This window comes from Macrotis lagotis, chromosome X (genome assembly GCF_037893015.1).
Source record: "Macrotis lagotis isolate mMagLag1 chromosome X, bilby.v1.9.chrom.fasta, whole genome shotgun sequence".
NCBI classification, from domain to species: domain Eukaryota; kingdom Metazoa; phylum Chordata; class Mammalia; order Peramelemorphia; family Peramelidae; genus Macrotis; species Macrotis lagotis.
In genome coordinates this window covers 493,631,899-493,654,898 of record NC_133666.1, presented here as the reverse complement: position 1 = coordinate 493,654,898, position 23,000 = coordinate 493,631,899, and the positions used below count along the sequence as shown (strand labels likewise).

At 37.5% G+C, this 23,000-nt stretch overlaps 1 protein-coding gene across 3 annotated transcripts in view; it reads left to right on the top strand.

Moving 5' to 3' along the window:
* Positions 1-22,377, top strand: part of DIPK1C (divergent protein kinase domain 1C) — a 132,655-nt gene extending 110,278 nt beyond the window's left edge. For all 3 annotated transcript variants that reach the window (XM_074201293.1, XM_074201292.1, XM_074201291.1), the window contains exons 2-4: positions 2,406-3,089; positions 13,670-13,834; positions 21,584-22,377. In XM_074201293.1, the coding sequence (XP_074057394.1) occupies positions 2,433-3,089; positions 13,670-13,834; positions 21,584-21,805 (1,044 nt within the window). In that variant the 5' untranslated portion in view covers positions 2,406-2,432 and the 3' untranslated portion in view covers positions 21,806-22,377. The remainder of the gene's footprint in view (positions 1-2,405; positions 3,090-13,669; positions 13,835-21,583) is intronic.
* Positions 22,378-23,000: the final 623 nt, after the last annotated feature.

Here is a 23,000-nt window from a genome sequence, read left to right as displayed (position 1 = left end):
ATGATGACTTTGGAGAGAGCAGTTTCCATAGAAAATTAATTTAGAAGACAGATTGCAGGTATTGAGAAAATGGAGGTTATGAAAATAGAAGAGAAATAGAATCAAAATGTTTGGGAATAACAGAGTTCAATTTGGGTTCTTAGATCCCTGAAGATGCAAAGACTTATGTGGTTGTTAATCTAGAAACTCAAACAGATCTTTCTCCTTCCCTGATGTGTGAGAGAAAACCAACAGTTGCCTACATTGTCCCATGACTTGGAGAGCACTGGATAGATGGTAATTCCTCTTCCTATATAGCCAATAAACTACCACCTTTTCCTCTCCTTACTCCTGTCATTCAATCACTGTCAAGGTAAAAATTCCCTTCTCCTGCTACCATTCCCTTCTCTGATAATGTCTTGTCCCCATTCACCTCAACACTAACTTTTATATTTTCTTTAAACTACCTTCTCTTCTCTCTGGAACCCAATTCTATTATTACCAACTCCTCTTTGCCTTATAGCTCCTCCTCCCCACTCTCCCACTCTCAATGGTATTGTATAAAATACAATTTTTTTCATCCCTTCTCAAATCTCTCATGCTCTCACTCCTCCATCTTCTTAGTTGAAAACTTTAACTCATATTTCATTTTAAAAATTGAGACTATTCACTGAGAACTCTCTCTTCTTCCTTTTCCTTGTTCCACATCAAAATAAAGCTTTCTGCCACTATCTCTTCCTTCAGCTTGTCTCACATGAAGAGGTGATCCTTCTTGTCAAAATAAACTCCTCTACATACTCAAGTTGAATTCACCCAGGGCTCACTTTTGGCACTTCTTTTTTTCCCTCCTTTTACATTATTTTATTTGGAGATATAAATAGTATGAATTCAATTATCATCTATACGCAAAGGATTCTTAAAACCTTAGCCCAACCTCTCTCTTGACCTCTAGTCTTATATCTCTAACTGCCTATTGGACATTTTGATTTGTATATATTGTAGATATCTTAAGCTCTGAATGCCTAAAATTGAACTCATTGTCTTTCCCTCCATGTTCTCTCCCATTTCAAACTGCCTATTATTTGTCTAGGGTACCATCATTTTCCCAATTTCCTAGACTCACAGACTAATTGCGATATTTGACTCCTCACTTTCTCTCTTAATGCTCTATTCCCTATATTTAATCTGGCTAAATTCTATGACTTTACCCTAGTAACATCTTCTATGCATTCTCTTCTCTCCTTTACTACCATGGTTCAGACTTTCATCATGTTCAGACTTTGCAGGTCGATTTCCCTGCCTTGTGCCTCCCCACTTCTTTTCTTCACTATCTTACCCCCTTTCAAATCCCTGGTTGGATCTAGATCTTATTGTATCTCATTATGTCATGAACAACTTGACATTAGATTGTAAGCTCCTTGAGGGTAGGGACTATTTTTTGCTTTTTTTTATTTCCACAATGTCTGGCACATAGTCAGTGCTTATGTTTTTTGACTGACTGAATAGGTTAGTCCCTTAGATCAGCAATTGTTTGGGAATGATTATTATCATTTCTTTTCATTGCTGACTCCCCAAGGGTACCTGGTGTTGTGAAAAAATGCTTAAACTCTAGCATACTCAGTCTAATCACAGTGTTCTAGCTTAATTTCTAGCTTATGATCCTTCCTTCATCTCACCTAATCCTCTTTCTCACACTCTTCTTTCTTCCAACCAGATCCTTCCAAATCTTTGAGACATTTTTAAAAAGTTGCTCTTTATGATTACACCAGCTCATATTGCTACTTTCATTGTCTGAATTTCTAGTCTCCCTACATACTATGCTACCCAATTTAGGCCTCAGGACTATAGATTCATAAAATCTAAAAGCCAAATGATACCTTAGTCTTTAGTCCATAAAAGATTTTATTTATGTTACTTGGGATGTTAGAACTAAATGGAACTTAGCAATTTCCCTTATTTTATAAAGGGTTAGACATTTTAAGTGATTTATTCATATTTATACAACCAGATAAGTACAAAATCCTGCCTAGAATTCCAGCTTTTTCATTCTCATAGATATGGTTTTAGTCTTTATTAAAGAACAGGATAAATATGAAAAGGTAAGTCCTTCCTTCATTGCATTTCATGAATTATATATTCTCCAATATTGCCTGTTGTCTAATATGTGTTAGTTTCCCTGTTAGATGATAAGTTCCTCAAGAAACATGTTGTCTGAGGATAGGGACCATCTCTTATTCCCTTTAATAACTCCCCTAGCCACCTAGCATAATACTGAGTACATAGTAAATATTTAGTAAACGTGGGTTAGCAAATCAATACATTTTTAAAAAATGTGTAGGGGGAGAATAGGTCAATGAAGTCCAAAGCAGAGTAGGTTTCCCAGGATCATCCTTATTGTGACTATCTCTTTCATTTCTTCACTTCAGTGTTATGACTACCAAAGAAGCGTGCTGATGGGAGACCTTTGTGAAGACCTGTGTGTGGCTGGCAAGCTAGTATACCAGCGCTGCCTCTACTATGAGAGGGGTAAGAAAGTCCTTCAGGCTACTTGGCATGGCCAGCCTGTTGTCCTAAAATCCAAGAAAGAGACCTTCTCCAGCTTCCAACCCCTTGTCCTGTTGGATGAGGAGGTGGAAGGTAGCAAGGACTTTCCTGAGGAAGAGCTTCTCCTAATGATAGCCATAGAGGTCAAGAATGCCCTGGGTCTGGAAATTTCCAACAGCACCATAGGGCCCCTGTGGTCAGGGAGAAAGGGGCCTCACCGGAAGGTCCAAGTGGCCAGCATGTGGTCACTGCTTCAGCAGGAAGAGTATATCTACTTCAGCCTTCTACAAGACTTCAGCCACCATGTCCTGCAAGTGCTGGGCTCCTGTGGTCACTTTTACGCAGTAGAATACCTTGCTGCTGGACATCCTCGACACAGAACCCTTTTTCCCCTGGAGGAGGTTGCTGGCATCCCCCTTGTGAGTGACCAAGGCCAGGCAAAAGCCATTAACAACATTGCCCTTAGCTTCCTGGACATGGTAAACCATTTTGATAATGACTTCTCCCATCGCCTTCACCTCTGTGATATCAAGCCAGAAAACTTTGCCATAAGGAATGACTTCACAGTAAGTGCTTCCAGGAGGGATGAATAAGTATAGCACAAGAGACCACAGGCTCTAGTGACTGATATTTTGTTTCTAGAGCTCTGGGTTTCATTTAGTAAGAGTCCCATAAATCCCTTCCTCTTCTTGATCTGGTAGGAGTTCCACCTTTGATTATTCTACAGTCATGACCATCACACACCCACACAAACCCATCTCCCCCACCACATATCCCTCAGTTTTCTATATTCTCTAGGCTGAATATTCTCCATGGCCTGTATGATATGATTTCAAAGTCATGAATCATTGTGGCTATCTTCTGGACAGTCCATCTACACAGATTCACAGGAAAAGATTCAGAGAGGATGTGATACTGTGCTCTAATAATGTAAGGGCTATCTTGTGAAAGCAGAATTAGGCTTGCCATATATGGACCTAGGTGACAAACCAGAAGCAAGGAGTAGAAGTTACAAAAGGGCATATTTAGGCTTTCTTTCAGGAAAAAAAAACATTCTGACAATTAAAGTGATGTCAAAATGGAATGAACTGCTCAGATTGTAATGGGTTCTCTCTCTCTCTGGAATGGAGGACCCCTTGTCAGATAGGTCATAGAACATGAGATTTTTCTTCAGATATGGATTGGACAGCATGATTGCTGAAGTCTCTTCCAACTCTGAGTTTCTGTGTTTCTGAGACTACTAAACAATTTCAGCTCTAGGCAGTGGCTCTATAGAAGTGTTTCTATCTTGTTCATTACCCAGAGGATTGGATATTGCTAGAAAAGGACTTCAAAATGAGGAACAGAACCCCAGACATCAATAAGTACTATATTTCCTAATGGTTAATAAGATTAACTTCTCAAAAAGAGTGAAAACATTTCTACTATTAATGTAAAAGCAGTAATCACTTTGGGGAGGATGGAAAGGATATCTGTTTAATTTTTGACCTGAGGCAATTATCTTCAGGATATAGGGCTTTAAAAAGGGAATAAGGATAGAAAGGCTGAGAGATGAGGGGTATCCTATATATGTTCTTGCCTGGGGATCCTGCTTCCCTTTCCTCCTCTACATTAATTTAAATCTGCTTCTCCCTAGGGTTTCATTCAGAAGCTTTTTTGGTTGGCTTTTATTCTGAGTTCATGACTGCCAGGGAAACAAGCTGTATTTTAGTGTTTGTAACAAGTGAAAAACATGCCTTGGGTGAGAATGACTGCCACTGAGACCTACTTTGATAGAAAACAGATGAATGTGTATTCCCTACTCTGCTGCAACTTGACCTTAAAGGAGGAGGTGGTTATTGAAAAAAGAGACAGTAGTCCACAATGGGTTAGCTATCTCATTATGAGACAGGCCTTTTTATTCCCCACCCATGATGAAGACAGGAGACCATGGAATTAATTCAGTAATTGTGAGTCCCTGAATTCACATTTCAAGCACCAAATGAAGCCTGGATCATCCTGATTCCAAGACTGGCTCATTAGCTGCTATGTCGCTTCTCACTACATTAGTTATACAACAAAACAAATTCCTATACGAGATCCTGAGTCCTGGGTGTTGACTGAAAAGTGAACTCTGGTCACAATGCCTTTGACTGGTCAAGGACTAGGTACAAGGTGTGGTTGGGGAGTCTCATGTCTGCATTTTTCTTGCTTCTGTTTCACAGGTCATCCATCTGCTCTGTTAAAGTCTCTTAATTAGTGAATTAAAAATCTGGCTTGACTAATACTTCCAACTTCAAGAGCCTTGTGGGATCTGTTAAATTTTGAATAATAACTATATTAACAGTAATTAAAAATATAAACTATAAAAAGCATGGTGCTATTACTGCTACCTTTTGGTTAATTTTAAAAGTAAGGAACAGGGATTTATTTATTTATGCAACAAACATTCATGAAATGCCTGCTGAATACAAAGTACTGGTGCTAAGGAGATACAAAGTTTAGTGGAGTTATGATCTTGGCTTTCAGGGAGCTTGCAGTTTACCATGGAAACAAAATAGCAACATAGATGTATATAATACAGAATGTTACATGTCTACAGTTTTTTGATCTGCATCTGTGATTTCATTGATGTAAGGGATTTTTGAAGATGAAACTCCCCCTACCAAAGCAGATCAACTATTGCCTGGCAAGATACAACCTTTGAGAAGTGTCTGGGTGGGGCACTGAGAGACTGAGACTTTCCCAGGGTCACACGGATAGTATGTATGACATGGGACTAAACATCAAAAGGTGATAGATTTAGAGTTAGGGAGGGACTTCACAAGCCTTTTAGTCCAGCTCTCTCGTTATGCTGATCTGGAAACTAAAGTCCAGAGGTGTTTGAGACTTGCTAAGGCTCAAACAGAAGTGGGATTCAAGCCCATGTTCTCTGACTCCAAATTAAGTGCTCTTTTCCATTGTATCATATTGCCTCTCCTTCAACTTGTCCTGACTAGCTCTCCTTCTAGCTCTCCATCCATTAGGCCAGGTTGTCTCTTTACTGCATTAAGTAAGGTGTGTTAAGTAAGGGGTGTAAGGTGGTTCAAGGAAGACTAGTACCTTGGTGTGAGGGCTGCCAACATCTCTGCTGTTCACCTGAGCCACCTCTTACTTGTGGCTCCAAGAAGCTGTAGCATGCTCAGCGGCCACACCCCTATAAACTGTTTCCTCAGGAAGGCTAAACCAGGTTGAGGGTAACTGAAGGAATCTCAAACTTATCAGTGAGTAGTGGGGGGATATCTACCCCAAGCATGTGAAGTCTTCCACTGGTGGAATGGGCAGAAGAGAACAATTTGTTCCATGGCCATGAAGCTAACTGAAGTAGGTACTGCGGGGTACTTAGAGCTTGGTTAGACATCAAAAACATCAAGGTCATCCACTACATCTGGAGTCATCACCAGCTGTTTTGACTCAATCTTGCTTCTAGATCATGATGACTTTGGAAGAGAGAAAGAGGTGGATGATTTCGTGCAGCTCTACCTCACTTTAATGCACGAAACAAAAGACATCACTCACAACCATTCCTCAAAGTCCTGTGGCAATAGGCAAGTGCGAAGCTGCAGGTGCAGATACATTGGGAGCTGTAGTCACAGACAAGCACACAGGCAGCCCAAGTCATAGAGTTGTTTCCCCACTGAAAGTAGCAGTGGATTCGGCAGCCCCTTGGGTGACTGAGCAGCCCCCCCTTTTTAAAGAAAGATATTATTTATTTTGTTTGACAATTTTTCCCCTATTCTTGCTTCCCTTCCCCCACCCTCCACAGAAGGTAGTTTGTTAGTCTTTACATTGTTTCCATGGTATACATTGATCTAAGTTGACTGTAGTGAGAGAGAAATCATATCCTGAAGGAAGAAAAATAAAGTTTAAGAATTAGCAAAATTACCCAATAAGATAACATCCCCCCCCCCCCAATTGAATGTAATAGTCTTTGGTCTTTGTTCAAACTCCACATTTCTTTCTCTGGATACAGATGGTGTTCTCCATTGCAGATAGCCCAAAATTGTCCCTGATGGTTGCAATGAGCAAGTCCATCAAAGTTGATCATCACCCTCATGTTGCTGTTAAGGTGTACAGTGTTTTTCTGGTTCTGCTCATCTCACTCAATATAAGTTCATGCAAATCCTTCCATGCTTCCCTGAATTTCCATCCCTCCTGGTTTCTAATAGAACAATAGTGTTCCATGATATACATATATCATGGTTTGTTAAGCTATTCCCCAATTGAAGGACATTCACTTAATTTCGAATTCTTTGTCACCACAAACAGGGCTGCTATGAATATTTTTGTACAAGTGATGTTTTCACCCTTTTTCATAATCTCATCAGGGTATAGACCCAGTAGTGGTATTGCTGGATCAAAGGGTATGCACATTTTTGTTGTCCTTTGGGCATAATCTCAAATTGCTGAGCAGCCCTTTTAAGGATAACTCTGCTTATATCTGGATCTGCAGAAGGGGCTAAAAAAGGTGCCCTAAAAATTGTCTGCTTACCCAACCCCGATCTGATTACCACAGCAGGTGGAGAATTCCACAGTGTGGTAAAGATACAAAAAATCTACAAAAACTTCTTCAAAGAAGATTCCATTCACCATTGGTGCATGGAACATGCACACCCTCAGACAACACAAGATCCAATAGATCTGAAAGATGAGCGCTCATATTGTGAGAGAACTTAGCAGGTGTGATATCCAAATAGCAGCCCTGAGTGAAACAAGGCTGGCAAATGAAGTTCAGCTTACTGAAGTAAGAGCTGGATACATGCTTTTCTGGAGTGGTCATAGTGAAAAGGAACACCTTGAAGCTGGGGTAGGTTTTGCAATCAAAACTGATCTAGTCATCATTCTTGAATGCCTACCAAAAAGAGTGAATGATGGGCTTGTGACAATGAGATTTCCACTTCCAGGAAAATGTCATGCAACCATCATCAGTACCTATGCTCCCACCATGATGAACACTGATGGAGTTAAAGAAAAAATTTTATGAAGACCTGGAGACTCTTATCAACAATGCACCAAAAAAGGACAAGCTTATAATTCTGGGTGACTTTAATGGTAGAGTAGGCTCAGATTACCAGATGTGGCAGAGTCCCTGGGAGGGATGGGGTTGGAAACAACAACAGCAATGATCATCTTCTACTGAAGAATTGTGCTTCTCATGACCTCCTCATCACAAACACTATCTTCCATTTACTTAAAGGCAATAAAACTTCCTGGATGCACTCTCATAGCAATCATTGGCATCTATTAGACTATGTTAGTGTAAGGAGAAGAGACAGGATGTGAGAGTGACAAAGGCAATGTATGGTGCAGAGCACTGGACTGATCACAAACTTTCAACCAAAGTGGTGGCCCTAAGGCAAAATGAATACTAGAAGAATTAATGTCAAGAGATTAGTTTTTCTCTGAGAGGGAACAATTTGTTGATAACTTGGAGGGAAAACTGAGCCAACACACAGTTGGAAGCAGTAGAGCAAAAAAGGAGTGGCAGCTTGCAGAGATTTAATGTATAGCACTGTATTTGCACATCTAGATCAGAACACTTGCAAACACCAAAAGTGGTTTGATGAAAATGATGGGGAAATACACAAATTGCTAAATGAAAAACAAGAACTCCACAAGTTTACCAGTAGAATAGTTCATTCATTTCTTAGAAGGCAGCATTTAATTCCATTAAAAGTAAAGGCCAAGCAAAGCTTAGAGAGATGCAGGAGCAGTAAGGCAGCAAATGAAATTCAATTTTATGCAGAGAGTAACAAACCAAAATGATTTTATGATGCCCTGAAGGCTATTTGTGGGCCAAAGACTTATGGTGCATCTCAACTACTCAGTACTGATGGATCCACATTGATTAACATGATTCTGGAAAGATGGGCTGAACACTTCCATAGTGTTCTTCACAAACCATGATCAATCAATGTAGAAATCACTGACCATTTATCTCAAGTTGAAGTCAATCAGTCTGTAACTGAAGTTCCAATTGAAGAAGGGGTTTTGAATGCCATTAGGCTCCTTTCAAGTGGAAAAATACCTGGTGCTGATTCTATTCCAACTGAGATATACAAGGTGGGGGGTCCATTGCTCATCCAAAAACTGACTGAAAATTTCCAGGTTATAAGGCATGAAGAGATTATCCCCCAAGAATTCAAGGATGCCTCCATTGTCCATCTCTATAAAAGTAAAGGGGAATAGATTGTCCTATAACAATTACGGGTGTATTTCTCTTTTAGTCATTGCTGGTAAGATTCCTGCCAGAGTCCTTCTCAATAGGCTGATTCTTCACTTGGAAGATCGTCATCTCCCTGAGAGTCAGGGTGGCTTCAGAAAGGGTTGAAGAACAGTTGATATGATGTTTGCTATCCAACAACTCCAAGAAAAATGCCAGGAACAGGACAGAGGACTGTATACAACATTTATATATCTGACCAAAATCTTTGAGGGGTTATAGAAAATTATGTTAAACTTTGGTTGCCCAGAGAAGTTCATCTGTATTGTATGCCACTTCCAAGATGGTGTGCATGCCCAAATTCTGGACAGTGGACAATGCTCTCAAAATTTCCCAGTCACCAATGGAGTGAAACAAAGATGTTTCCTTGCTCTGATACTTTTTAGCATGATGTTTTCAGTCATGCTATCAAACACCTTCAATGAAGATGGACATGGCCTCAAGGTCAGCTCTCATTGATGACAAATTCTTCAACTTAAAAAGGCTAAAAGCCAAGACCATAGATAAAGGAGTGATGGTGCATTTGTTTGCAGATGATTGTGCTCTCAGTGCAGCTTCTGAAGCTGAGAATGCAACAAAGTATGGATCAATTCTCTGCTGCTTTGTGCTAATTTTGCTCTAACCAAGAAAACACAGATGCTCCATCAGCCATTGATTACAGCAGATGGAGAAGTTTTGCTTACTGTGGACAAGTGCACTTACCTTGGCTATGTCCTTTCCAAGGAGGTACACACTGACAACGAGGTTTTTATGTCAGTAGGGAGACTCCAAAAGAAAGTATGGGAGAGAAGAGGTATTAGACTGACTATCAAATTGTAGATCTACACAGAGCTGTTGTGCTGACATTGCTATATGCTTGTGAAACTTGGACAGTCTAACAGCACTATGTCAGAAAACTGAATCACTTCCAATTAAATTGTCTTAGGAAGATTCTGAAGATCACCTGGCAGGAGAAGATATCAGACACTGAGGTTCTTTCTCTAACTAAACTGCTTAGCATTCCAACATTACTACAAAGAATGCAACTATGATGGACTGGACATGTTAGAATGCCAGATGTACACTTGCCAAAGAAACGATTTTATGGAGAACTTACACAGGACAAGAGTTCACAAGGGGATCAGAAGACATGATATCAAGACACCCTGAAGGTCTCATTGAAGAACTTTAGAATTGATTATACAACATGGGAGACACTGGCATAGGACTGCCCAACATGGCATGTCCTCATCAGTGAAGGTGCTGCACTCTATGAGGAAGGTGGAATTGAAGCAGCTCAAAGGAAGTGTGACATCTATAAATTTAGAGTACCCACCCCAGGTGTTCACATGAATTATTTGTGCCCAACCTGTGGTAGAGCATTCTGAGCTCATATTGGTCTGATCAGACATAGTAGAATACATTGTGATTTGTCTCCTACATGGTGCTTTCATTTTGATCTTCTTAGATAAAGAACAAGAATCAGAATTAAAAACAAACTGCTATTTGAGGTCTGATAGGGAAGCATTCTAAATTGGAGGCATCATAGAAGGCTTCATGGAGTTTAGTTTTCTAAATTAAATTTTTATTTATGTTGTGCTTTAAAGGAGGAGTAGGAATTCAATAGAAGAAGAGGGAGGTCAGTTTATGTAAATGGCACAGTGAGAATAAAAACATGGAGGTAAGTGTAGGGTGTGCTACTAAGAGTTCATGGAGGGAAATAAGAATTAGATAAAATTGGAAACAGCAATAGGGAACTGCTGAATATTTTTGAACTGAGAAACTACCAAATCTTTGCAGAAGAAAAAGAATTCTGATAGAGGTATAAAGACTAGGTAGGAGAAAGACCGCAGCAGAAACTAGACCTGAAAGGAAATTACTGCCACTGTAAGTTGATAAAAGTGTGGAATCAATAGAACTGGGAAGAAGAAGTGAATGATAAAGAAGAATAAAAAAACAAGTCTAGGATTATATGAGAGATGAAGAGAGAGTTGAGTGATAACAATATACTAGGAGGAGAGTGAGAAGATGACAAGAGGAGAAACAACCAAAAGAAAGGGGCTCTGTAATCCTTTGTTCTCCAATCTTCAACCATTACTCAGCTGGGAACCTGGACTATTCTGTGTCAGTGAGAAGAATGATCCAGCATGGTGTTCTTGCTCTGAGCCAAATCTCAAGCAGTGACCTTATTTAATGCAAAAGGCTGGTCTTCTAGGTGAGACAAGGAATGGATTCTAACAATTATTAGTCATCCAGTATCCAAGTAGCCCGCAGCAGCAACCTTCTAGCCAGGAACCAATTTAGCAATTTGTAATACTTTCCAATATTGAGTCAGTGGCTTGAAGTCACACTTAGAAACTTTTTCATCACTTTCTTATCCAAACTGCTATTCGGTGAATGGCAATGGTCACTTTCAAATAGTATATTTTTCTGTTCTGAAAACATATGAGACCATATTTCAGGAAAGAATGAAATTATCATCAGATGTCTTTCTATTCTGATGCCAGGATGTTATGGTTTATAAGACATTATATGGTTAGGTAATTTTATGCACAAAAGATTTTGTGATCATTTCAAGAATTAAACAATTCTGGCTTTACAAATCTTTATTTTAACTTCATAAGTATCTGGTTATGCTTGCAATAGATGTGAGTTATTCTCTGTCACCATATTATAAGAGGGAAAAAAGAAAAAAGAACAATTCTTGGTCTTGAGGAAAACAGAAAGACACAGTTTTGAGTAGAAGAAAGAATCATATATAACAGAAAAGGTAAAAATAGGTACATAGAGGAAGTTACAGTTTTATGTAGGAGTCTGGAAAGACTTCCAGAAACCGTGGAAAGAAGAGAAAGGACATTGAGTCACAATGAAAATGTTTTCTACAGAGAACAGCTTTCATTATTATAGCCTCAACTCATGCTCACTTTTAATGTACTACTGGGGTAAATTGTGAAATTACATATTTGACCTGGCTTCACAATGAGATAGAAAAGATTTATTTAAATGGCAGGCTGACTCTGTTTGTTATGACTGGATGTATAATTATGCAAAGCCTTGAAATGTCTGAAAATTTTTCCTATGTTTTTAATTTTCATTATTTCTCACATGTCTTTAAGCAAATCACTCTATGCTGGACAATCTCAGGAAAATTGATCTGATTGCTGACACCCACTCCTTCCCTCCCTCCACTTCCCACCCTCTACCCACTTCAAAAAAGAAGAAAAGAGATTAACTTTTGAAGTTATGTCACAGGATCAGAATGTATTTAATACAGGATGGGAGTGGGTAGAATGAACACTTTTTCAACATTTTTTGAGACTTTACTAGTGGGATGGAGAAAGGCAAATATTTTTGATATGGGCCTGCAAAGGCTTGTGAATTGCTCTGGGCTGCATCAGATTCATCAAGCTTTCTAATAACTTTCTAAAATCTTGAACTTATAAGTTGCTACACTTGGGTTGACTCCAGAATTTCCTGGGTTTGAGCTCATCTTATGTCATTTAGTCCAGGTGGTAGGAGGAAAATCTACATAATTTAGGAGTTGTCCTTTTCTACTTTTTGAAGTCCTTTTGATTTGTAGCCAGAAACATTAATCTGAAATTCCAGGGGGTCATCAAACTGTCATTCAAACAATGGATTTTGTCTTTGTTATTGTAGAAGAGTATTAGTATCTAACTGTCTATCCACAGCAATTCTGGCACAAGTGATTTTTGCTTTGGTCCTTTCTCTAACATTTCCATTTGTGCAGATTTTGGCCAGTCATTCAAACATTCCAAAGTATGGCACTCTTTACCTGTTTTGCCTATTCATCCTTCATTTGCATCATTTTGCTCACAGTCCTGGCCAATGAGATACCTTTCTATTTGTTGTCCTTACTTTCAAGGATAAACTACTGGTAGATTGTCCCATTTAAAATTCCAGACTTTAAATTCCAGAATTTAAAATTCCAAAATTCCAGATGAGCAGAGGCCCAGAACTCTGATGAACCACTTGATCAAATAAATTCTTTAAATGGAGGGAAAATTATTTGAAAGACCTTTCAATGTTTTCACTTTCAAAATTGAGTTGTTTTTTTAAAACCAAAATAAAAATCACTATTTACAGTTATGCTTCCAAAGCCTAGTCATGAAACAAACTTTCCTTTGCAAAAGATTTTTAATTTTTACTTTTTTAAATGACCAAGGATCTGAAACTTTATCCATGATATACTTTTCTTTTCTTTTTTTTTAGGTTTTTTTAAGGCAATGGGGTTAAGTGACCTGCCCAAAGTCACACAGCTAGGCAATTATTCAGTGTCTGAGGTCACATTTGAACTCAGGTCTTCTTGACTCCAGGGCCAGTGCTCTATTCACTGTAATACCTAGCTACCCCTCATGATATACTTTTAAAAATCAAAACCCAAATCTAAAACTTTGTTCTCTCTCTTCCTCTCCCCTTTCCTTTCTTCTTCTTTCCTTTTGCCTCCTACTTTCCTCCTCTTTCCTTCCCTCCATATATTTTTGGACCAATTTATGCCTTAGTGAAATAAAGGAAGAATTTTATTTTATTTTATTTACTTTTTTCAAGGAAGTATTTTCTCTAGACTCTTAGTTTTATGACTTTTTACAACTTGGATGACAAATATAGCACATTGGAAAGATTGCTTGGTTTGAAGTTAGAGAACCTAGGTTCCTCTTCCACCTCTGCCACTTAACTATTTTTATGATATTGGTCAAGTCCCTTAAATTCTCTTAGTTTTCTTATTAGTAAAACAGTTAGGGTTGGACTAGATGATCTCTGAAGCTACTTAAAGCTCTAAATCTATGTTCCAAGGGATTGCGGGGTTTATAGGCAGGCAACAATAGGGAAATAAATACAGTGTTTCTACTTTCTATTGGCTACATGTATGTTATTTTTTGGGGGGCGGGTGTCTTGTTTTGATTACAGGTGGTGGCTATTGATGTGGACATGGCCTTTTTTGAACCTAAAATGAGGGATATCCTTGAACAAAACTGCACAGGAGATGAAGACTGCAACTTCTTTGACTGCTTTTCAAAGTGTGATCTCAGAATCAACAAATGTGGGGCCCAACGAGTCAATAATAACCTGCAGGTAAGTAGTTGGTAGTTCTTATAGAGTTGATATATGGTCTATTGGTCTGTGTGGTACACTGAGAACTGAGAAATCAGGATTTTTCCTTGAGGTTTCTGCCTCTTATTTACTATTTCCAACTTTACAAGTTCAAATCATGTGGAAGGTAATTCCTTTTACCTGTCTTGATCGCCATATTAAATAAAAATAGAAGCAATGGTAGACATGGATGATCAACCATCCTTTGTTATCTGTCATACTTTCACCTGACTTGATCTCCATATTAAACAAAAATAGAAACAAAGGTAGACTTGGGTGATCAGCTATCCTTTCTTACCTAGAATACCAGACAGTGAATTAAAACTGGATTCTAATTGTAGCTCAGCCAATGACTATACAACTAGATGATATGAATAAGTCAGATGACTTTTCTGTGCCTCATTTTCTCCACCCACTAAATGATGGGCAGATAGTAAAATGAATGTAGGTCAGTAAATGATAGTGGACACTTTGATATGATGACAATGATTAATACTACCATTGCTGTTATTACTTTTCCAAATAGCAGCATTGAGAAAGAAAGTGCAATATTATTGCCTCATTTTATTGATGAGAAAGTTGAAGGTTGTTATACTATTAGGTCGGGGAACACTACTGATAATTTTTAAAAAGTTATTAGACGGTGGCAGCTAGGTGGCGTAGTGGATAAAGCACTGGCCCTGGAGTCAGGAGTACCTGGGTTCAAATCCGGTCTCAGACACTTAATAATTACCTAGCTGTGTGGCCTTGGGCAAGCCACTTAACCCCATTTGCCTTGCAAAAACCTAAAAAAAAAAGCTATTAGACAGTTTTTTTTAAAACTATTATTGTGGAAAAGGAGGAATGTGAACTTGACAGAAGTGTAGTTAGTTTTAGAACTGATAGAAAGCCCAGAGCAGACATTAGTGCCTTGATGTCAACTTGGAAGGAACTCAAATGCAAGGCTATGGGAATCTGTGCTTAGATCTGTACTATTAAACATTCTTATGACTAACAGATAAAAACATAGACAATACACTTATAAATTGTTAGAAGACACTTATCTGGGAGGCATAGCTAACACAATGGTATCTTATCCTCCTACTCCATTCTCTGCTCTGGGCAGACCATTTCTAGAGTAGTCTGTACTATTCCAGGTACCACATTTTAGGAAGGTTGTGCTAAGTTGAAAGAATACCTAGAGGAGAATAACCAGGATGGGTGAAGGACCTCATGATCATATTATGAGTATCAGTTGAGATGTGGAGCAATATGGCCAAGAGGAGGCAAGAATTTCCAGAAGTTCTCTTCCAGAATGCTCTGAATAGTTTAAAATTATGATTCTAGACAAATTCTAGAGTGACCTACAGAAAGACTGAGTGAAACAATTTTCCAGCCCAAGATAACTTGGAAGATCTTCAGGAAAGTTCTGTTCCATGGGGTTGGAAGGGGCTGCAGTAGAGCTGGGAGCAAATGAGCTCCAGCCTTCTAAGAACAACCCAGGGTCCCCGTGGTTCCTGGATTGTGGCAGTAGGAGTGGTTTCCAGACCTCCCAACTCAGAGATTACCAAGGGAAACTTAGAAAATCATCAGGGAAAACTGCCAGAGTGAGTGTGGAGCCCAGGACAGTGCAGCCCTCACCACAGCCCTGGCCAGGAATTGGAAGCAGGCCTGTGGAGGTACCCAGCAGGGCAGCACCCAGCAGCTGCTTTCAGAGCACTCAACCTACAGATGGTAAGGAGATGGTGGGGGGACTGTTGTAGTCTCTTTGCTTATCCTGGGACAGGACTCTGTTGCTTTGTCTGTACTTGGAGCTGGTTGCAGTCTGGGGTCCCTCTACTGCCATAGCAGAGCAGAGATCTTCCTCACAGCTCCAGGGAAGAGGGGGTGCTTGGGAACATCCACAGACCAGAACACAGGCCGGGAGAGCAGTTACAGCCTCTCATAAGACAATGAAGGAATTTGAGATCCTTAGATGGGTGTCCCTAAAATACTCAAAAGCTTGGGAAGTACATTAAAACCAGGTCATAGGCTAGAGAAATTAGTAAACAGAAAAAAAGAATCTGACCATAGATAATTACTTTGGTCCAAACACACTCAGAAGATGATGAAATCAAAGCTCCTGTATTCAAAGCTTCTGAGAAAAATAGAAATTGGTCTTAGGCTATCGAAGTACTCAAAAAAGATTTTGAAAATCAAGTAAGGGAGGGAGAGGAAAAATTAGAAAGAGAAATGAGAATAATGCAGGAAAGTCATGAAAACCAAGTCAGCAGCTTTGTGAAGGAGATACAAAAAATACCAAAGAAAACAACATGTTAAAAAACCAGTTTAGGTCAAATGGAAAAAGCAGCCCAAAGGGTTAATGAAGAGAAGAATGCCTTAAAAATGGAATTAGCCAGATGGAAAAAGAGAGAAGAAAGCTCTCTAAAGAAAACAACTTTTTCAAATGTGAATTGGAGCTAAGGGAAGCTGATGATTTTGTGAGAAATCAAGAAACAATAAAACAAAACCAAAATAATGAAAAACTAGAAGACAGTGTGAAATATCTCATTGGAAAAACAATTTACCTGAAAAACAAATCCAGAAGTGACAATTTAAAAATTACTGGGCTATCTGAAAGTCATGACAAGGAAGAGTCTAAACTTTTTATTTTTTTATTTTTATTTTTTTTAGATTTTTGCAAGGCAAATGGGATTAAGTGGCTTGCCCAAGGCCACACAGCTAGGTAATTATTAAGTGTCTGAGACCAGATTTGAACCCAGGTACTCCTGACTCCAGGGCTGGTGCTTTATCCACTGCGCCACCTAGCTGGCCCTGAGTCTAAACTTTTTAAAAAAGAATTTCTCCAAGAAAATTGTGCTTATATACTAGAAGCAGACAGTAAAATAGAAAGAGGGAATCTATCTGAGATTATCCCCCCCCCCCAAAAAAAACCTCTCAGGAATATTGTAATCAAATTCTAGAATTCCTAAGTCAAAGAGAAAATATTACAAGCAGCAAGAAAGAAACAATTAAAATATTATGGTGCTACAGCCAGGGTTGCACAGGATTTAGCAGTGTCTTGGAATTGGAATTTGATATTCCAGCTTGGATTATAACTGAGAACCAGTCTACCCAGCAAAACTGAACATCCTCTTTCAGGGGAAAAGATGGAATTCAATGAAATAGGGGACTTACAAGCTTTCTTGTTAATACAACCAGAGATAAACAGAAAGTTTGATCTCCAAGAACAGAATTCAGGTAAAGCATAGAGAGGGTAGAAGGGAAGGACAAATTATGAGGTATTTAATGATGCTGAACTGCTTGTATTTCTGCATGGGAAGATGATACTGATAATGCATATGAACTATCTCATTTATTACAAAATTTAGAAGGAGAATATCTAGACAAGGCACAGGAGAGAGCTGAATATGAGGGTGTAATATAATAAAGATGGTATCAATGGGCATAAATGGAATTACTGGGAGAAAGGGAGTGATAGAATGGGCAAAGATATTTCATGTAAAAGAGTCAAGAAAAAGTTTTTTCAATGGAGTGAAATGGGGGAAGTTGACAGGGAATAAGGGAACCTTTATTCTCATCAGAAATGGCTCAGAGAAGAAACAACATACATATTCAATAGGGTATAGAAATCTATTTTACCCTAGAGGAAAAAGGAGAGGAAGGGGATGGGAGAAAGGGGATAAGTGTAGATGATAGAGGAGAGGGAAGATCGTGGGAAAGGGCAAACAGATACATTTTGTTTTTGTTTTTGTTTGCAAGGAGATGAAATTAGGTGGCTTGCCCAGGGTCACACAGCTGGATGGTTGTTGGGTGTCTAGAACTGAATTTGGGCTCAGGTCTTCCTGGGCTGGTGCTTTGTCCACTGTGCCACTTGGCTGCCCCACAAAATATTTTTGAGGAGGGACAAAGTGAAAGGAGGGAGAGAATAGAATAAATGGAAGTGAGGAGGAATAGATGGAGGAAAATACAGTTAGCAATAGCAACTGTGGGAAAAAATAATGAAGTGACTTCTCTGATGGACTTATGATGGAGAATGCAATCCAGCTCAGAGTCAGAGTTGATAGCATCCGAACACAGACTGAAGTACAATTTTTTTTCTTCTTTTTCTCTCACTTTATTTTTTGTGAGGCTTCTCTATCTTTGTGGGGAGGAGGGATTATGTTTACTTTGACAACAAGACTATTGTAGCAATGTGCAAATAAATAAATAAATAAATTTTAAAAAGAAAGAAAAATCTGGAAAGACATATAAACTCATGCAAAGTGATCAGAACCAAGAGAACATTGTACCCAGTAACAGTAACACTGTATGATGAGTAACTGAATGACAGCTATTATCAGCAGTACAATGTTCCAAGACAGTTCCAAAGGACCCAAAGGATAAATGATTTTATCTACCTCCAGAAAAAGAATTGATGGAATTTTCATGCAGATTAAACCATACTACTTTTCATTATTTTTTTGCAAGATTTTTTTGGTCTGTATTTTCTTTTACAATATGACTAATATGGAAGTATATTATGCATGATTGCACATGTATAACTTATATTACATTGCTTACTCTCTCAGGGAAGGGGATATGAAGGGAGGAGAGAATTTTTAACAAAGTGAATGTTAAAATTTGCTCTTATATGTAATTGGGAAAAATAAAATGTTATTCAAATATATATTCTAAAGCACTACATTGAAGATAAATAAAATGTCTTCTGATAAAAAGTATCAATTGAAGGAACCAGAAATGTTTAGATGTTTAAATTACATTGAAGAAGAGAAAATTTGATGATGGTTGTCCTTAAGAGTATTGGAAAGGCTGTCAGATAGAAGAAAAATTAGAATTTGTCTCCATAAAACACAGTTAGGAATAATAGGTAGATTTTGCAAAATGTCAAATTTTGGTTTAATAAAAGGAAAAATCTATTAAGATAGAATTGTATGAATTAGGAAGTAGTGTATTCTTCATTGAAGGGCTTCAAAAAGAGGTTGGATGATCTCATAAAGGAAGTTGAGTATTCTAGATAACCTGTCCAATCCCTTCTTTCCCAAGGATTCTTTAATTCTCTGGTAGATTCAGAATGGTTAAGTGATCTGCCCAAGACCACAGATCTAGTGACATTTACTTTGGGACTCACCCACATTTTCTAATTCCAAGTACAATGATTCTTCCCTTATCCTATTTTCTTAGGTGGCAAAGCAGGTAAGGAGATCTATGACATGAAGTTTAACTAAACCTTAGAATTTTAATGAATATTAAAGGACTTGCAGATAAAGAGGTAAGACCATACAGTCAAGTAATATTGAGAACAAGAAAATAACTAATTATAAATACATATGTGTTTGTGTGTGTGTATGTGTGTATGTGTGTGTGTGTGTGTGTGTGTGTGTGTGTGTGTGTGTGTAGCAAAGGAAAAGAAGACTATGCCAATACTATGAAAAAGAAGGAACAAATAGGTCAACAACTTTAACACTAATGAGTAAAGCTTGTGACCTCTAATCCCAGAGGAGACACTTTTTGCTAATTGATTCATTTTTGTACTTTTTACATGAGATAGTTTCTGGAAACTCATGGTATTAATTGTGGTCTGGAAGACATTGGAGGTCTGCAGGTGCATAATAGTCACGGATAAAATAGAAAACCAATAACAAGAACTCTTTTAAGAACTCTGATCAGTTCAATGACCAATCATAATTCCTTAAGAGAGTAGTGATCTATGAATAGAAAGAAAACCTGGTGATTTATTATGTTTTATAATTCCTAGTCTGGTTTTCCTAAAGAGGGAAATTAAGAAAATTTAAAAAATTAAGGAAAACATAACCCAACGTGGAGCCAGACTCATACAAATACAAGCATTTGATTAGCCTTTGGAAAACTGGAGAAAGGATTCATTATTTAATAAATATATTTGGAAAAACTGACAATATAGTGGGAAACAAATTTAAATCTACTCATACCATAAGGAGTTCCATCTGAGTTACAGTTAAACTTTCAAAAAATCAGCGATGAAAAGATAGAAGAAAGCAGAACAATATAGTTATCTCAATTGTGGAGAAAAGAAGACTTTTTTTGGGAAAAGATGTTTGTTAAAATAAATAGAAATTATCTAGGACAAGAGAAATAGGTTTGCATAAAAATAAAAGAAAAACTTCTTGCAATGAAAATTAACATAACCAAAAGAAACAAAAAAAAGTTTGGGAGGATAGGAAAGCTTGACATCTAATATTTATAAGGAACTTTAAAAACTCATCAAAGGCAATGCCAAGTCCCTTATATATAAATAGTCAAAAATATGAACAGTTTATAGTAATGAAATCATACATTTAAAATGATATGGTTGGTGCTCTGCAAATTGTGGCATTCAATAAACATGTAATTGAATTGAATCTATTTTAAAATGTTTACCCTTATTAATAATGAAAGAAATGAAAATTAAAACAACTTTCAAATTTTCAAAAATAATAAAAATAAAATTAAATGTTAGGGAAAGTGTAGGGAAATAATTGCATCTATTCATTGCTGGTGTAATTACAAATTGGTAGTGTCTTTTTGGAGTTTGTGCTCCAAAATCTGTGCAAAATCTGTGCTAAAAAAAGTATGCTGGCAATCTGATAGCACAAGCATATATTATATAAAGATCATATTCATTGATCCCAATTCTTTATGATTCAGAATATACCACGAGCTTTTAAAATTCTGTTTTTCTAAAAATTATTTTTCAAAGTGCTATAGTAAGATATTTGTAATTACAAAATCCTGGAAATAACTTAAATTTCCAACAACAGAAGAATAGTTAAAAAAAATTGTGAAGCACATATTAATACAATGAAATCTCATATTGTGATACTCATAAATATAAAGGAATATGGAATATAAAAGAAGTATTTGAAATGTGCAAAGTCAAGTAGGACCTGGAAAGAAAAAGTGGAAAGAATAAATGAAAGAAGAAGCTGATGGAAATGCATGAATGCATTTTTATGGATGCATTTTTATGCACTTTATGGGTGAACTCTATGGATGAACTCTATATTGAAATTTCAGCAGCAAAGTGTCATAAAGAAATTTCAGTTAATTTATTGTTATTTAATATTAAGTTTACAAAGGATCATAAAAAGAAAAACATGGGCCATTTTTTCTAACTGATAATTTAAAATTCTATGGTGTCAGTGAAGACTGGCTTCTGTGAGGTAGTGTTACCAATTACATTTCTAGTTTTTCCAGCATTGTTTCTCAAAGCCAGTGCTCCCCTACTTTCTCACCTGACTCTTCCTTTTTTCATGAACTCTCCAAGCTGTTTGGACAATGTATTCTATACAGTGAGGACTTCTTTGTTCCTTTCTCTCCTTTATGAAATGCCTACTTCGATTTATTCATCCATATGGAGAGGGAATTTGAATTTCATTCTTCTCGATATGGAACCATCTCTGAAGCATGACTTAGTCTTTTTTGTGTATGGTTCTTTGAGTTTCAAACAGGAAGATCCTCATTAAGATGTCAGGAAATCTAGATGCTGCAAAAAATTAGATATTCTTTTCTTTTTCTTTTTTTTTTTGTTTTTGTTTTGCAATGCAAATGGGGTTAAGTGGCTTGCCCAAGGCCACACAGCTAAGCAATTATTAAATGCATAAGGCTGAATTTGAATTCAGGTACTCCTGACTCCAGGACCCGTGCTCTATACATTGCACTACCTAGCCACCTCTAGATATTATTTTCAGTCCAGAAAAGAAAGTTAACTCCCCCTCTCCTTTCTTTCCTCAGGTGATCTGTGACAAAATATTCCGACATTGGTTTCCTTCCAATTTTAGAAGCTCTGCTGTCACTTTACAACTCCAGGAGCAGTTACAGAAGGCTGTGTATGAATGTGCAGACCCTGGAATCTCAGAAACATCCCACCACCATCGAGTGTCTTCAAACTCTTTCTCTGAACTATATCGATTGCTTCAAGCTACTCAAAGGGAACTTCAGAAATCAGAAAATTAGCTTTTTCCAAAGTCATTGAACTATTTTCACTCCATTTATTTGTTACAAATTATATATTAGTATGTTTTGTTTTTATTTTTTACTATACAAATGAAACATCCATGAAGATGCTATGGATATTATCATGGCTCTTTGAAGTGTGAAATTGCCTTATGTTATTTCAGTCCCAGTTCTGGCCTTTTTGATTTGTACTTCCTTCCATTCTGTCTCTTGCCTGGTTTGATTTACCTAAGCTATTTGAAGGACATATAAACATTGGCGCTGGGGTCAGAAAGGAAGTGTGGAAGAGTTGGCACAAATATAATTTTGGTTGGGGGAGGCACTCAGTTGGTAAACAGCCAAAATCTGTTTCTGAAGAGAATTGTAGGCACCCTTTGGTTTTCTCTTATATTACATAGTGTATCACACATGTTGTCATTTATAATAAAAAGTGATAGCACTATAAAGGTGTTGGATATTAATGCAGGATTTGCAGTGCTCTTTGCTCAGTGATCAACTAAGCTACCAATTGAATCAACTTGTATTGGAGTGAAGTGCTTTACCCAAATTTAGGGAAAAATGTGGCACCTTCAAGGAACAAAGTTTGTGTTAGAGAAGAAATAATCTTTCATGTCATACTACAGTGTCTTTCATTTTGTGAATGTCTACTATGAGTGAATGAATGAATGAAAAGGCATTTATTAAGTGCTTATTATCTCTTTGCCAATCTCAAATTTCTATTCCCTGAAAACCATTTTTTTGGTCTGTTCTTCCCAGTTCAAAGATCATATTTTCTGGAAGTGAAAACAAAAGCAAAAGGAGTTGAATAATTTGACTATCACTTTATGTAATGAACCATTATCATCATCTCATCCACACTCTATGGCTTTCTTGATCTTACATTGAATACATTTCCCCCCCCCATAAACCTTATTGTTATCATTAGCATTCATTTATCACTAGTTTTGGATCAGTTGAGTTTTTATTATTCCTGACATTCTCCTTTAGTACTATATCACTCTTTATATCCATCCTTGCAAGAGTAGTTACTTGTCTTTGCTTCTATCTTCATCCATCCATGTGATAACAAGATCCATTCAACAAATACTTAAGTATTCACTATGTGTCAGACAATGTGAAAGGTGCTGAGTATTTAAAGCATGAACTAGTTCTTGATCTTAAGGAATCTTACCTTTTAAGAATCTGAATTATTTGA